At 34.9% G+C, this 15,509-nt stretch overlaps 1 protein-coding gene across 12 annotated transcripts in view; it reads left to right on the top strand.

Annotated features, from left to right (window-relative positions):
* Positions 1-15,509, top strand: part of PHC3 (polyhomeotic homolog 3) — a 153,767-nt gene that overhangs the window by 13,628 nt on the left and 124,630 nt on the right. For 7 of the 12 annotated variants that reach the window (XM_077160998.1, XM_077161001.1, XM_077160997.1 and 4 more), the window contains exons 4-5: positions 190-267; positions 7,197-7,265. In XM_077160998.1, coding sequence (XP_077017113.1) covers positions 190-267; positions 7,197-7,265 — 147 coding nt within the window. Of the gene's footprint in view, positions 1-189; positions 268-7,196; positions 7,266-15,509 lie in introns of those variants that run through there. The other 5 variants (XM_077161006.1, XM_077161003.1, XM_077161004.1 and 2 more) reach the window with 2 other exon arrangements.

Here is a 15,509-nt window from a genome sequence, read left to right as displayed (position 1 = left end):
CCTTTGCTTTCTACCATTCAGTTTTTTCTTCTTTTAAAAAAATCTGACCAAAGCTTAAGTCATGTTGACCTTAAAGTGAATTGGTACGTAATAGACTGTTTGGCTTTTATTGTTTTGTGTTGTCCCAATACCAGAAAGGTTTTAACTTAAGGTTTTTACAGAAATATTATAAAGGTCTTATTATTTTAGGCAAGCTTGTCCAGTGGAAGACCATCTACATCCCCAACAGGAAGTGTCACACAACAGTCAAGTATGTCTCAGACATCTGTAAGTGTTTTAAATTTTTTTCCTGGATTTAAATAACTTTTAATTATTATTTAAAAAAATGCATTATTGTTAATGTTTATGAAGCTGTTGTATATTTTTTGTATGCTATTTGACAAGTGCCTAAACCCAATAATAATAATAATGTTCAAGAATTGAGAACTAATGTTAAATCTCTGAAAAATTTGAGTTTTAAAAAAATTTTTTTTTGGCCTAGACAGGTTCCAGGAATCGATAAAAAATTTTTTTGCATTTTTTTTTAACTTTTTAAAATTGTATAATATAGCATATATACAAAGCAAAGAAAGAAAAAAGCAATAGTTTTCAGAGTACTCTTTAACAAGTTGTTACAGGGTAGGTACTAGAGTTTGTCTTAGGCTACCATGTCATCATCTCAGATTTTTTCCTTTTAGCTGATCCAGAACATAGGAGGCTAGAAGAAATATATGTTTTATCATTACTTTTTTTCTTTTTTTGTGAAAAAATAACATATGTAAAAGAAAAGCAGTAAATTTCAAAGCACAGCACAATAGTTAGTTGTAGAACAGATTTTAGAGTTTGGGTTACAGTTCCACAATTTTAAGTTTTTACTTCTAGTTGCTCTAAGATACTGAAGACTAAAAGAAATATCAATATAATGATTCGGTTATGTACATGTTTGTTAAAACCTACCTTCTCCATATATAACTCCACCATCACTTTTGATCTTTCTCCCACTCTTTAGAAGTATTTGGGCTATGGCCATTCTAACTTTTTCATGTTGGAAGAGCTGTCAATAATAAGGGACAGGGAGATGGAGCTAGCTGATGTTTTGAAAAGGCTGGCCCCTCTATATTTAGGACTTACCTGGTCCAGGGATCCATGTGGAGGTTATAGCTTTCTGGAAAGTTACTCAGTCCACAGAACCCTTGTGTAATCTTAGATATTACCCTCGGTGTTCTTTAGGATTGGCTGGCATGGCCCTGGTTGGGATTTGCTAAGTTATGATAGATAACAAGTCTAACTGAAGTTTGCATAAGAGCAATCTCCAGAGTAGCCTCTTGACTCTATGTGAACTCTCTCAGCCATTGATACCTTGTTATACTTCTTTTCCTGCTTTTGGTCAGAATGGCATTGTTGATCCCATGGTGCCAGGGCAGGACTCATCCCTGGGAGTCATCTCCCACGCCGCCAGGGAGACTTTCACCCCTGGATGTCATGTTCCACGTAGTGGGGAGGGCAATGATTTCACTTGCAGAGTTGGGCTTAGGAAAAGTGAGGTCACATCTGAGCAACAAAAGAGGTCCTCTGGAGGTGACTCTTAGTATTATTTCTTATACATCCTTTTCTACTGATTGGGTTCAGATCTTATGTGATTATAAATGATTTCAGTTTTTAGTTTGTATTGAAAGCCTGAAATAAACAATATGGGGATATCAGGCCGTGCATTTAGTGTGATATATTTGCATTTACTGTAATAGCTTTTAGTACACTTCTAAATGGTTCTAGCTCTGTCTGTGTGATACACATTTTTGAAATTATACTTTTTAGCTTATTTGAGTAATCTTGGTTAAATTTGCAAATATTCACTCAAGATAGAGTAATTTATTTTGGGAGAGGAGTAAAAGAAAGCTGATTTCCTGTATCATATGCGTATGCCAAGTATATATATGCATATATACTTGAAAACTGCACAAAGTTGTGCAGTTAAAAGAAAATCACTTGTAATCTTATTTAACTTTTTAAAAAATATATTTTTATTGATAAATCTTAATATACAAATATACAAACATTCCATACATGGTATACAATCAGTGACTCACAATATCATCACATAGTTGTGTATTCATCACCATGATCATTTTTTTGAAAATTTGCATCACTCCAAAAAAAGAAATAAAAAAGAAAATAGAAAAAACTCATACATATCATACCCCTCCCTCTCATTGACCACTAGTATTTCCATCTACCCAATTTATTTTAACCTTTGTCTCCCCATTATTTGTTTATTTTTTAATCCATATTTTTTACTCGTCTATCCGTACCCTAGATAAAAGGAGCATCAGACAAAAGGTTTTCACAGTCACACAATCACATTGTAAAAGCTTTATCATTGTACATTTATCTTCAAGAAGCAAGGCTACTGAATGCAGTTCAACAGTTTCAGGTGTTTCTCTCTAGCAACTCCAATAGACCAGAAACTAAAAAGAAATATCTGTATAATACGTAAGAATAACACCAGGATTACGTCTTGACTCTGTTTGAAATCTCTCAGCCACTGACACTTTATTTTGTCTCATTTCTCTCTTCTCCTTTTTGGTCAAGAAGGCCTCTTAATCCCTTTGATGCTGGGTCCCGGCTCATCCTGGGATTTCTGTCCCATGTTGCCAGAAAGATTTACACCCCTAGGAGTCATGTCCCATGTAGGAGGGAGGACAGTGAGTACTTGCCAAGTTGGCTTACAGAGAGAGGCCACATCTGAGAAACAAAAGAGGCTCTCTGGGGGTGACTCTTAGGTGTAATTTTAAGTAGCCTTAGCCTGTCCTTTGCAGGAATAAGTTTCATAAGCCCAAGGTTGAGGGCTCGGCCGTTGATTTAGTTGTTTTCTTCTGCTTGTGAGAATATCAGAAATTCTCCAAACGGGGAAGTTGAATATTTCCTCCTTTCTCCCCAGTGCCCCAAGGGGACCTTGCAAGTACTTCTTTATTTGCTGCCCAAATTATTCTGGAATATATCGGGACATTATACTAACTTGGACAAACCAACAAAATCTCACACCCTATTCAAAATTCCATATGTTTATGGTGTTCAGCTAAACTGACCATACAAGTTAAATTAGGAAATGCGCTACCCAAAATATAAATTTAGCACTAAATCAGCATCTCTCCTTTTGGCTTCCCATAGAAGTTGAAGTTTTAAAATATGCACAATATCATCCTATATCCTGTATTTTGATTTACCTTAGTCCTATCCAGATCATCTTCATTCATATCTCTACTCGAAGCCAGATCCCTTTTTCAGTGTTTTAAACAGTTCCTGTAGTTCCTGTATGGAGTATTGCTGACTTTCATAGCTTCAAATTCTCAGTCAGGTGTCACATAAATACCCGAAATTTCTCGGAACAACTAGGTTATAAACAAATAGCTCAGTATCTCAGAGTTTAGAAATAATGTTTACAACCCCTGAATATATGTGACTGCTGTAAGAACCTAACAATCTAAGACCCTTTACAATAGCCCCAACCTCATAACTCATGCTCTCGACTTCAGTTCACTGAGTTTTTATATTATAGTTAGTTCATATGATTGAGGCATGATAATATTTGTCTTTTTGTTTCTGACATGTCATTCAACATGCAGTTCATAAGGTTCATACATCCATTACATGACTCACAACTTTGTTCCTTCTTGTGACAGACAGGTCAGTAGTCCTTGTATGTATACCCCATAGTTCTCCCTTCCATTCCTCAGTTGTTGTACCTTAGGCCCCCTCCATCCGTTGTGGATTGTGAACACTGCCACCATAGACATCAGTGTGCAAATGTCCATTTGTGTCCCCACACTCAGTTCCTCCAGGTATATACTGAGCAGCAAGGTTTCAGGATCTTAGGGCAGCCCCATCCCTAGCCTCCTGTGGAACCACCACCCTACCCTCCAGGGGGCTACACCTCTCATTTTCCCTATTGACAGTGAATAACGTCTCTTTCTCTAGCACTCTTTATTTTTAAACAGTTTTATTTGCACATCATACAATCCAACGTAAATATATAGACATTTCTTTGCCACCATAATCTATATGACGACATTTCCTTTTCTTCCACAAATAATCCATACCCCTTCCCCCATGCCTCCTACCTGTTGACATTTAGTTGTGGCATAATGCCTTTGTTACATGTATTGGAAGAATATTGTGTGTTACTGTTGACTATAGACCCTAGCTTGCTTTGATTGTCCTTTTTCCCATATGCCTCTATTATCAACACCCTGCAATATTAACATTCATTTGTTCTCCCTCATGCAAAAACTTTTTTTTTTACTTATACATTGAATCACCATCATTGTCCACTCTGAATATTCTTAAATTATACTGTCTCAGTCATTATCCTCTAGCTTTCCTTCTGGTTTCATGTGTGCCCCCAGCCCTTCTCCCTGTATCATACATACATTATTTTCTTTTTTTTTTACACGGGCAGGCACTGGCATGGCAGGTGAGAATTCTGCCACTGAGCCACTGTCACACCTCTCCTCACATTATTTTGGTATAGTTTCAAATTGTAAGGAAAAGAAAAAGAATTTCTGTGTGCCCTTTACCCAGATTCACCAGTTGGTAAACATTTTTCCCCACGGCTTCATCATTCATTCTTTCTCTCTACATATGTACGTATTATTTTTTTCTTAACCATTTGTGGGTAAATTGACACATGTGCCTTTATTCTTAAGAACTCCGATATTATTTTGATATTTCTTTTATGAAGCTTCAGGAAAGTTATCAAATTCAGGAAATTTAACATTCATGCAATGCAGCTCATATTCAAACTTCATCAATAGTCCCAGGTTTCTCAGTTTCATCCCTGTTGACGTTTTGGGCCAAATAATTCTTTTTCATGGAGGGCTATCCCCCATTATAGGAAGTTTAACATCCACTGCCTACTAGATACCACTAGACTCTGGTCTTCCCTCCCCCAGTATAATGACCAAAAATGTCTCCAAACATTACCAAATGTCTCCTGGGAAGCAAAGTTGCCCACAGTTGAGAACCATTGAGTCATCCCAATAATGTCCTTTCTGGTTGTTTTTTTCTGGTTGAAATGGTGATGCTTTTTTGATAATTTGTAAAATTGACTAATAGATTTTTAATTGAAGGTGAACTTGTGAACTTGTGGTGTATTTCTTCATCAAAGGGTTGCCTGCATATAATTATTTTTCTGGCTATCAGCCTGAAATTTTTAATTAAAATTTTTCTTTCTTTTTTTAAATGGACATATCATAGAGCATGAACAAAATTATTTTAAAAAGAAATTATTTTTGACTCGATGATGTTAGACTGGAGAAAATGAACAATTTTTAAAAATATAAGTAATGTAATCTAGGCCTAAGCATTGATACTGTAGTTATGATTATTGATATGTCTTTAATTAATATGTTGATAGTTAAGGGAAGGACTGGTAAACCACATTTTGTGTGCTAGTGAAAAAGAATTATAGGCAAATTCTTTATTCTGAATGAGACTCTGAAATGACATTAAGGTATAAGTTTAGATACATGTGTTTGAATTTTTCCCCTCCACATTATAAAAAGATCTCCTTTAAAAATGTTTTTCTCTCCTTATGATTTTATGTATGTGACAGTCACTGAAATTACACTTTCAGTGATTGTATTTTTAAAAAAAATTAGAATAGTTGTAGGTTTACCAAAAAAAGAATCATGCAGAAACTACAGAGTTCCCATAAAACCCCTCTCACACAATTTCCCTATTATTAGCGTTTTGCATTAGTGTGTTGTTTTTATTACAAATTATGAAACATTGTTATTATAATTATACTATTAACTAGAACCCGTAGTTTACAGTAGGGTTCACTGTCTGTTTTGTAGTGTTTAATGTTTTTTTTTCTGTTAACTTATCTACAATCTGAAATATCCTTTTATCCACTTTCAAATATGCAGTTCAGTGGTATTGACTACATTCACAAGGTTTTGTCTCCGTTACTGTCGTCCACTGCCAAAACTTTTACATCATACCAAATAGGGACTCTGTACCCATTAAACTCCCCATTTTTCACCTCCACCTGAACTCTGATAATCTGTTTTCTCATTTCTGACTTTATGAATTTGCATATTCGAATTATTTCTTATAAGTGAGATCATACAATATTTGTCTTTTGTATCTGGCTTATTTCAGTCAACATGATGTCTTTAAGGTTCACCCATGTTGTAGCATGCATCAGAATATCATTCTTTTTTATAGCTGAAAAATATTCCATTGTTGTATATACCACATTTTGTTTATCCATTCGTCTCTTGATGGATACTTGGATTACTTCCACCTTTTTTGGCATTTGTGAATAATGCCACTCTGAACATTTTGTGCAAATATCTATTCAAATCCCTGCTTTCATTTCTTTTGGATATATACATGTAAGTGGACTGGGTAATTCTGTATTTAACTTTCTGAGTGGCTGCACCATTTTATGTTCCCACCAACAATGTATGAGGTTTTTATTTCTCCACATCTTCTTCAATACTTGCTACTTTCTGTTTTTTTAATATGAGTCTTCCTAGTGATTGTGAAGTGGTATCTCATTATCATTTTGATTTGTATTTCCCTTATGGCTAATGATTGTGAAGTGGTATCTCATTATCATTTTGATTTGTATTTCCCTTATGGCTAATGATGTTGAGCATCTTTTCATATACTTATTGGCCATTTATACATTTTCTTTGGAAAAATGTCTAGTTAAGTCTTTTGCCTGTTTTTTTCCAGTGGCCAATAAGTATTTTGTTGTTGTTGAGTTGTAGGAGTTCTTTGTATATTCTGGATAATAACCCTTATCAGATATCTGATTTCCAGATCTTCTTTCCCATTCTGTAGACTGTCTTTTTACTTTCTTGATAAAGTCCTTCAATGGATTGTGCTTAATTTTTTTATGACATTGTAAGTATTACTTGTCATAAGCCAGGCAGTCTTGTGCTATAAAGTACGTGGTTGGTTGTTGGGGGGAAAAGAAGTAACTAGGGAGAACTGATGCACAGAAAAAAAAGGCACAGAACATTGCATTTGTTTTATTTTCTATCCCAGGTGAACATTGCCTTGCAGTCCAAAACATAATGCCTAAACTAGCTTATTAAATTTAGGTCAATAATCAAAAACATGGTAGCAGAAATCTCTAGGTAGTGATAATAATGAGCTATCATGTAGCGGTATTAAATAGTTTTCAGAATGTTCATTATTTTTAGGTAACTTTCCAGATAATAGTGACAGCCATGGAGAAGGGTCCAACCTCCAGGAGAGAAAAGGGCTACAAGGTAGGTTGTCAGGTCACCAGCCAAATAGGTTGGGGTTAGGGTAGGAAGGGAATTCAGTGGGGGAACTCGATTATTATGTTTAAAAAATGTAGTCAAAAGTCCATTCATATAACCTTGGAAAATTAGGTATGTGGTTTTAGGAGCAGACTGTTGCCAATTGAATGTACAGGCAATTAGTGGGTACTAACATCCTCTTCTTCCCCCTCATTAGAACAACAAGAATAATTCTAAACTCTTGTCAGAGTGAAGGTGGTGGTTTCGATTGTTTACATCTAAAACTAGTTGGGACTGAGCCTTTAGATTGCTGTTTTCAGTACCACAACTGAGTGGGAGTAAAATTTGGGTAAACTTGATTTGCGAAGGTGAAATCTAAACCAATTAAAACCTGCTGGGGGCAAAAAAAAAAAAAAAGTAAAGTTAGGGAGCAAAATGGAGAAAAATTTATATGCGTCATATGTATCAAACAGTTCATATTTCTGAAATACCAGTGACTCTCTTGTATTAGTAGGAAAAACAGTGAGAATTCACAAAAGACCTATATTGGTAATTTTCAAAAGGAAGACTCTGTTAATGGCTGTTAAATACATAAATATATATTTACCATTTTGGTAATATAAAGAAATGTATGTGGAAACAACAATGATATAATATTTTCACCTGTCAAATTAGAAAATGAAAAACATTGAGAAAATAACCATTGTTGGCAAGGATGTGAGAAAGTAGATACACTCACGCTATTAGTGGGAATGTAAATTGGGGCTGGAGAGTTATTTTGTAATGTGTGTGAAAATTTTAAATGTGCATGCCTTTTTACTTTTGCTGAAGCACTCCCCCCCCCCTTTTTTTTTTAAGAATTTAACTGAATAACAAAGCAAAAATTAATAACCTCTAAACCATAATAGTTAAAATTATAACTAGTAATTAGAAAGATATACTTCCCTAAAAATTAACCAAATCAGCCTTTTTCATGAATTTAAAAGAAGCTATGAAAGTTAACTTTTCATTGATGACAGTCAGCACATTTGCATCTGTAATAGTTTTGAGAACCGAATTTGAATGCCATACAGAAATGTCTGCTCAGTTTTAATGATAAAACCACTCTATCATAGTATTCTCACAGTATTCCATTTCCTTGTATTTTTTTTCTTCACAGTAAGTAAACTGACAGTATAAGTTTATGATATAAAGATCATGCTATGAATATTAATTTAATATCTTAAGCAACAGTACAGAAAGCCTCATCTTTTAAGATATTTTTGTACAACATGAAGCGGTCTGAAGCACTCTCTTTTAATTGTCATTTAAAATGACATGATTATGTGTATATGCATTTGGAAATGTTTCAAAGCAGAGTTAACAGAATATGCTGGTGGTTTGGATATAAGATGTGAGGAAAGGAAAGTAGTCAAGGATGACTCCATAGTTTTTTGACCTGACATTTGGAAGAAAGGAATGGCTATTTCCTGAGATTGGAAAGACTGGGCAGGTGTTGGAGAAGAATATTATGAGTTTGGTTTTGGACTTATTAATTGTGTGCTGTGTCTGGACATCTACCTTGGGTTGGATGTTGTATAGCCATTGGATATATCAGTCTGGAAATCTAGTGATTTTTGATGTCTTGTGCAATTCATTGAAAATTCAAGTCACAGGAGTACCTGATGATTTCACTACCAATTGTGTATGATAAGAGAAAGTTTGGTACAGTGGAGGAGATAATGAACCTAGGTTCTAGTCTAAATTCTGTAACTGACTATTTTGTGATTCATGGCAAGTTATTTGACTCTCTACATCCTGATTTTCTCTTCTGTGAAACTAAATTATCTAATTAGATGGATTTTAGTCCTTTCATCACAGTTGTTTCTGGATCTGGATCAAGGAGAAGATTAAACAGATGACGCTCTGAGCCTTACCTTAAGCTTTAGCCAAAGTGATTTTGTAATTTCTTTATCTGCTTGAATCTGGCATTTCTGAATAAGATTGTTTGAAAAAAGGGTTGTGTTAAAAAAAATTTTTTTTGAGAACTTGTGACTTAGATGTTAAAGATTCTGTCAGATTTTCTTAAATAATTTATATTATAGAAATAGTGCCTATCATATAGTAGATGTGTAATAGTTTTTGAATGATGAATGGTAGGAGTTATAATTATCTGGAATGTGTAATGCATAATATTAAAGTTCTTGATTACTGTAAGTGATTTATCTGCAATGGTGGATATTCATTTTATGATATATTCTGACTGCCTGAAATTTGATTATTAAAAAATGTTGTAATCCTGCCCTTAGTAAAGAGATTCTTTGGTTGCACATATGAACAAGCAGCCATTTGGCAGGTATATCTGTTATCTAACTGTGCAAGTTGTTCTGTGAGTATACTTGAGTCAAAATCCCTTCCCTCAGGGACATTAATATCCTTTTGAAAAGCTATACTTTGACATATCAGACAGTAAACAATAAGCTATGCTTTGACATATCAGATAGTTACAGTATAACAGTATATAGTCAAGTGTAAATGCCATCGAGTTAACAGAAAAGAGATCTTTGGGCATTGGAGCAGTTGGGAAGGACTTCTTGTATGGGACTTAAACTGAGCTTTAAAAAATAGAGTTTACAGAAAAGAGGGTTCATCATGAAGTCATAATCCTGAAACAGCAGAGTTTACTCAGATATTTATAACTGGGTCAGATTTTGTGTTAATTTCACATGATTATGAGGATACTCTGTGCCAGTACTTCTTTATTAAGTGTCTGTTTGATGTCAGTCAGGCACTGTGGTAGATGTTGAGGGCACAGGTAACAATCAGTTAAAGGATGGTGTGATAAGAATTTTATAGCAGGTTCTGAAAATTTCTTTCCCATACCTTTTTCTTTTACATTTTTTTAAATTGTGAAATATATATTTTTAAAAAGCAACAAATTTCAAAGTACATTGTAACAAGTAGTTATAGAGCAGGTTTCAGAGTTTGGTATGGGTAACAACAGTGTCACAGTGTTAGGTTTTTCCTTATAACTGCTCCAAGTCACTGGAGACTAAGAAAAATCAGTGTAATGATTGAGCAGTCATACCCATTTGTTAAATCCTGTCTTCTCTGTTACAACTCTTCCTTTTCCTTTGAGCCTTCCCCCAATCTTTAGGGATATTTGAGCCATGCTGTCCTCCCCATACCTTTTAAAAATTGTTATATAAATTACGTATTGAAAATATTTTTTCTTAGGAAATTTAAAAGCAAAGACCATTGTTTTCAAAATTTCAGTATTGCTGAAGAAAAGGCTAATGACAGTATCATTATCATTCTGTGGTAACTTGTTCTTTCTGTCCAGATTCTTAGGTTTACCTGTTTTTAGTCTTTCTTTTGGACTTTTATGAGGATATGTGTAGATTTTATCATGGAGGACATTTGTTGGGTCTTCTCAGTCTGAAAACTTGGTATCTAGTGTTCAAGTATGTGAAATTAAAATAGTTACCTTCCATTTCCTTTTCTGCTTCTTTCTGGAGCTCCTTAGTTGGATGTTGGTCCTTCTTTTATCTTTCCATTCATTTTCTGTCTTTATCCATATTGTGGCATATTTTCTTGACTTTTTTCTTTAACCTTTCCTTGAACTTTTTTTTTAGTTCAGCTATTAATATTTCTGATTTCTAAGAATTTTTTCTTATTTTATAGTTCTTTTTTCATATAATCCTGTTTTTCTATATAGATGAAATATCTTAGATCTCTGTTATGTTACTATTTATCAGATTTTTAAAAAAGGTTTCCTCTGTGTCCTGAATAATTTCTTTCCCTTAGGAAATATCTTAATCTTCTTTTCATGCTGATGGTTTTCTTTTTGTAAGAGTTAATAAATATTGTTTTTCTGTTTATATTTGAGTGAATGATTATATAAATGGATTTCACCTCTACTCCTGTGAAGGCAGGGCTATCTCTAGTAGACCTCTCTTCCTTAATGGTAAAGCTGATTGGGATTTCTGTGTGTGTTTGTGGAAATAGCAATAGTGGTGACAGTGGGGAAGGATATATCTTTGGCATGTTTAGAGTTGAAGGTATATAGATAAGGAGCTACCTGTAGGCTGGGTATGGAAGAGCAACTTTAGAATAAGGAGGGTTTTATTTCAGGGTACCAATATCCCTCTAGAAACCTAGCTGGCTTACAGCAGTTCTTTGACTTTATTTTCTTACTTGTAAGTAAAGGTCTTGGGTGTCTGTTGTTCTACATGGGAGAGCGGTGGAGTTATGTCTCATGAGTCTTGTTCTTTGGATAAACCTTTAGAAAATCTTCCAATTTTTAGCCCTACTTTTTACTTATGTCTCCATGTCTATAAATTTTGGGTCTAAATCCACTCTGTTTTGTTACATATTCTGCACTGGAGTTTCTTTTCTCTTTTCCTCTATCAATATGATCCTTTCTTCTTTGACTCTTATGAAAATGTGATGAAATTATCTTGATGCAGCTTGTACCCTCCTCTATCTTTTCATTTTACTTTATATATGTATTCTTTTGTTTGATGTTGTTCTCCTGTCACCCCTAATTTTTGTTTGATAGCATGTAAATGCATAGAAAAATGGAAAGACTGGTACAGTGAACCCTCATATATTTTTCATTTAAGTGTGGTAGTTTAGCTTCAGGTGTCAACTTGGCCAGGTAAATGTATCTAGTTCTGTTGCTGTGGACATGAGCCAGTTGGTATGTGAACCTCATCTGTTGCTCATTACATCTGCAGTCGGCTAGGGAAGGCCTGCCTGCTGCAATGAATGATGTTTGATTTAATTGGCTGGTGCTTAAATGAGAGAGCTCAACATAGCACAGCCCAAGCAGCTCAGCATACCTCATCTCAGCACTCGCAGTTCAGCCCAGGCCTTTGGAGATGCAGAAAGACATCACTCCAGGGAAAGTTGTTGGAACCCAGAGACCTGGAGAGAAGGCCAGCAGAGATCACCCTGTACCTTCCCATGTAAGAAAGAACCTCAGTTGAAAGTTAGCTGCCTTTCCTCTGAAGAACTAACAAAATAAATCCCCTTTTATTAAAAGCTAGTCTATTTCTGGTGTGCTGCATTCCAGCATCTAGCAAACTAGAACAATAAGTATACTGATTATTGTTTTCCATATTTACTGTAGCTTCCTCTCTGTCTCTCTCTATATTATATTCCTGAACCATTTAAAAATAAGTTACACCCATATTGTTGACAATCCGTTCCACCATGAGAGGGTTGGAGTGGTCATGGTACCCCTGGGAAGTAGGATAGTAAGGTGGGGGGGGGTAATGGTGGAGTTGTACAGAGAGGATGGAGTTTGACAGACGAATATGATTGCTGAATCATCAAGTTGATGTTTGTTTTGGTCTCCGGTGTCTTGGAGCGGCTGGAGGTGGAGACCTGGAATTGTGGAGTTGTGGCCCGTGCCAGTCTCTGCAGTCTGTGCTACAGCTGGTTGTTGTACTGTGCTTTGAAGTTTGTTGCTTTTTTTGCATGTTATTTTTCACATAGAAGAGGGGGATGGGTCGATTGTGATGATAGAGAAATATTTATTCCTTCTGGCCTATATTCTAGAGTGACTGGAGGGAGGATCTGGGAGGGTATTGTGGTGGCTCGTAGTGGGCTCTGGGATCTGTCCTGTGGCTGCTTGTTGGGGCGTGCTTTGAAGACTATTGCTTTTTTATTTCTTTACTTTGTATGTGTGTTGTATTGTACAATAAAAAAAAGTTAAAAAAGGATGTAATAAGTTGTATATGCCCTGACCCTTTGACTCTGAGTACTTTAGCATGTATTGCCTAGCAACTAGATTCTCCTATGTAACTGCAATACCGTTATCAATTCAATAAATAATATTAATACAATAATATTATCTTAGTATATAGTCCGTATTCAGAGTCCTGCAGTAGTTCCCCAAATAGATTTTATAGCCTGTTTTCCTATCCAGGATTTAATTAAGGATCACACATTGTACTTTGTTGTCCTCTTTTCCTTTAAAATAAAAAAATATTGCTGTCTTAGTTTTGTTTGGTGGTGGTTTGCTTTCATTTCAAGAGCCCAGGTAATTTGTCTTCTGGATTGTCCATAAGACAATTTACATTTGTCTGTTTCCTTTTTGTTATTGTATTGTGTGCTATTTCTTAGTTTGTGTAGGGGGTGGAAGCAAATGGTTGTGTTCAGACAACTGTTTCTTATATTTTAAAAAGAAGATTTTTAATGGCTGTATAATCTACCATTTTTTACTGTATTTGTTTTGCTTTTTGGGGGCTCTTTTAAATATCCTGCATTAAATATTCTTGTCATATATTGTATATGCTTCTCGTTAGTTTCTTTTTAAAAACCTTCTGAGTACACTTATTGGGTCAATAAGATTGTTTTTAAATCAAGAATCTTAAAGGTGCTCAGTTTTTCTTAAAACTTCTAGATTAGATTAGCCAGAGATAAAATGAATATGTTGTGATTTTTTAAACAGTTAGAGCAGTTGTGGTTTATATAACCATTTTATATAACCATTCCTCCTTGATGGATATTTCAAGTTCCAAATTTTTTTTAAGTACCAGAAAGAACACAAACGCCAACATTCCTATTTTGATCATTGTGTTCTACATATATAATCAATAATTCACAATATCATCACATAGTTGCATATTCATCATTATGATCATTTCATAGAACATTTGCATCTATTCAGAAAAAGAAATAAAACAAAAACAGAAAAAAAAATTATACCATACTCCTTACCCCTCCCTTTCATTGATCACTAGCATTTCAAACTAAATTTATTTTAACATTTGTTCCCCCTATTATTTAGTTTTATTCATATGTTCTACTCGCCTGTTGACAAGGTAGATAAAAGGAGCATCCGACACAAGGTTTTCACAATCACACAGTCACATTGTTAAAGCTTTATCATTATACAGTCATCTTTAAGAGACATGGCTACTGGAACCAGCTGTATATCCTCAGACAATTCCCTCCAGCCTCTCCGTTACATTCTGACTAACAAGGTGATATCCATTTAATGTGCAAGAAAAACCTCCAGGATAACCTGTTGACTCTCTTTGGAATCTCTCAGCCATTGACACTTTATTTCATTTTGCTCTTCCCCCTTTTGGTCAAGAAGATTTTCTCAATCCCTTGATGCTAAGTCTCAGCTCATTCTAGGGTTTTTCTCAATCCCTTGATGCTGAGTCTCATCTCATTCTAGGATTTCTGTCCCACATTGCCAGGAAGGTCCACACTCCTGGGAATCATCATGTCCCACGTAGACAGGGGGAGGGTGGTGAGTTTGCTTGTTGTGTTGGCTGGAGAGAGAGGCCACATCTGACAACAAAAGAGACTCTCTTGGGGGTGACTCTTAGGCCTAATTTTAAGTAGGCTTGACCTTCTCAAGTTCAATTTTTAATTATTTCAGCATTGCAACTTTACTTTCTAGGGAGTCAAAATCTGAAAGCACTATAAGTTGTTTTGTTTGTTTCTACCAGCTTTATTGCAAGAAAGAAGTGATGATTTTCTGTAATAAACATAATGGGCATTTTATTTGATTTCTTTGTTTAAAATGTGCCATCTCTTAAAAAGAAAATCATTCATAGGTAGATATTATTACCTTAAATTTCTGTAAAGCATTTTATACTTCTAGATATTTTAATTACTCACATGCACATTCCACTGAATGAGGCAAGACAATGTATAAGCTGCTTTAAAGTGATAATGACGAATCACGTATACGTCAGCTAAACCTTCCAAGAAAAGGAAAATAACATTCCCCCTGATTCTAAAGTTAATATCTACATAGTAAAGACAAAAATTTAAAAAATAAAAATATTAATCATCTCAGATTTCACCATGAATAGGCCTTCTTCACCTTTGACATTTTCAAGACTATCCTTACAGGTGTGTGTATGTGTGTATCTGTATCGAATATAAAAATAATCATGTTCAATTTTATGGGCATATACCATTTCATTTTTATACAGTGCAGTCATCTTTCTCAACGTGTTACTCTCACATGTGAATGTATATGTGTGTGTATACACATACATACACACACTCAGGCATTTGTATTAGCTGTGTGAGTGGAATCACACTCTAAATGTTATTCTGCAGTCCTTTTTCATTCAAAAGTCAGTCATAAAGATTTTCTCATGCCATTGAATACAGATGTACATCATCCATTAAAAATCTATGTAGTATTTCTCTGTGTGATTATGCTTGTATATATATGATGAGCCAATTGGCAAAGGCAGTTTCAAATGGGCTTTGGTAGGGTGAGTACTCTAGCCC

Source organism: Tamandua tetradactyla, chromosome 5 (assembly GCF_023851605.1).
Source record: "Tamandua tetradactyla isolate mTamTet1 chromosome 5, mTamTet1.pri, whole genome shotgun sequence".
In the NCBI taxonomy this organism is placed as follows: domain Eukaryota; kingdom Metazoa; phylum Chordata; class Mammalia; order Pilosa; family Myrmecophagidae; genus Tamandua; species Tamandua tetradactyla.
This window is presented reverse-complemented; position numbering and strand designations above follow the sequence as displayed.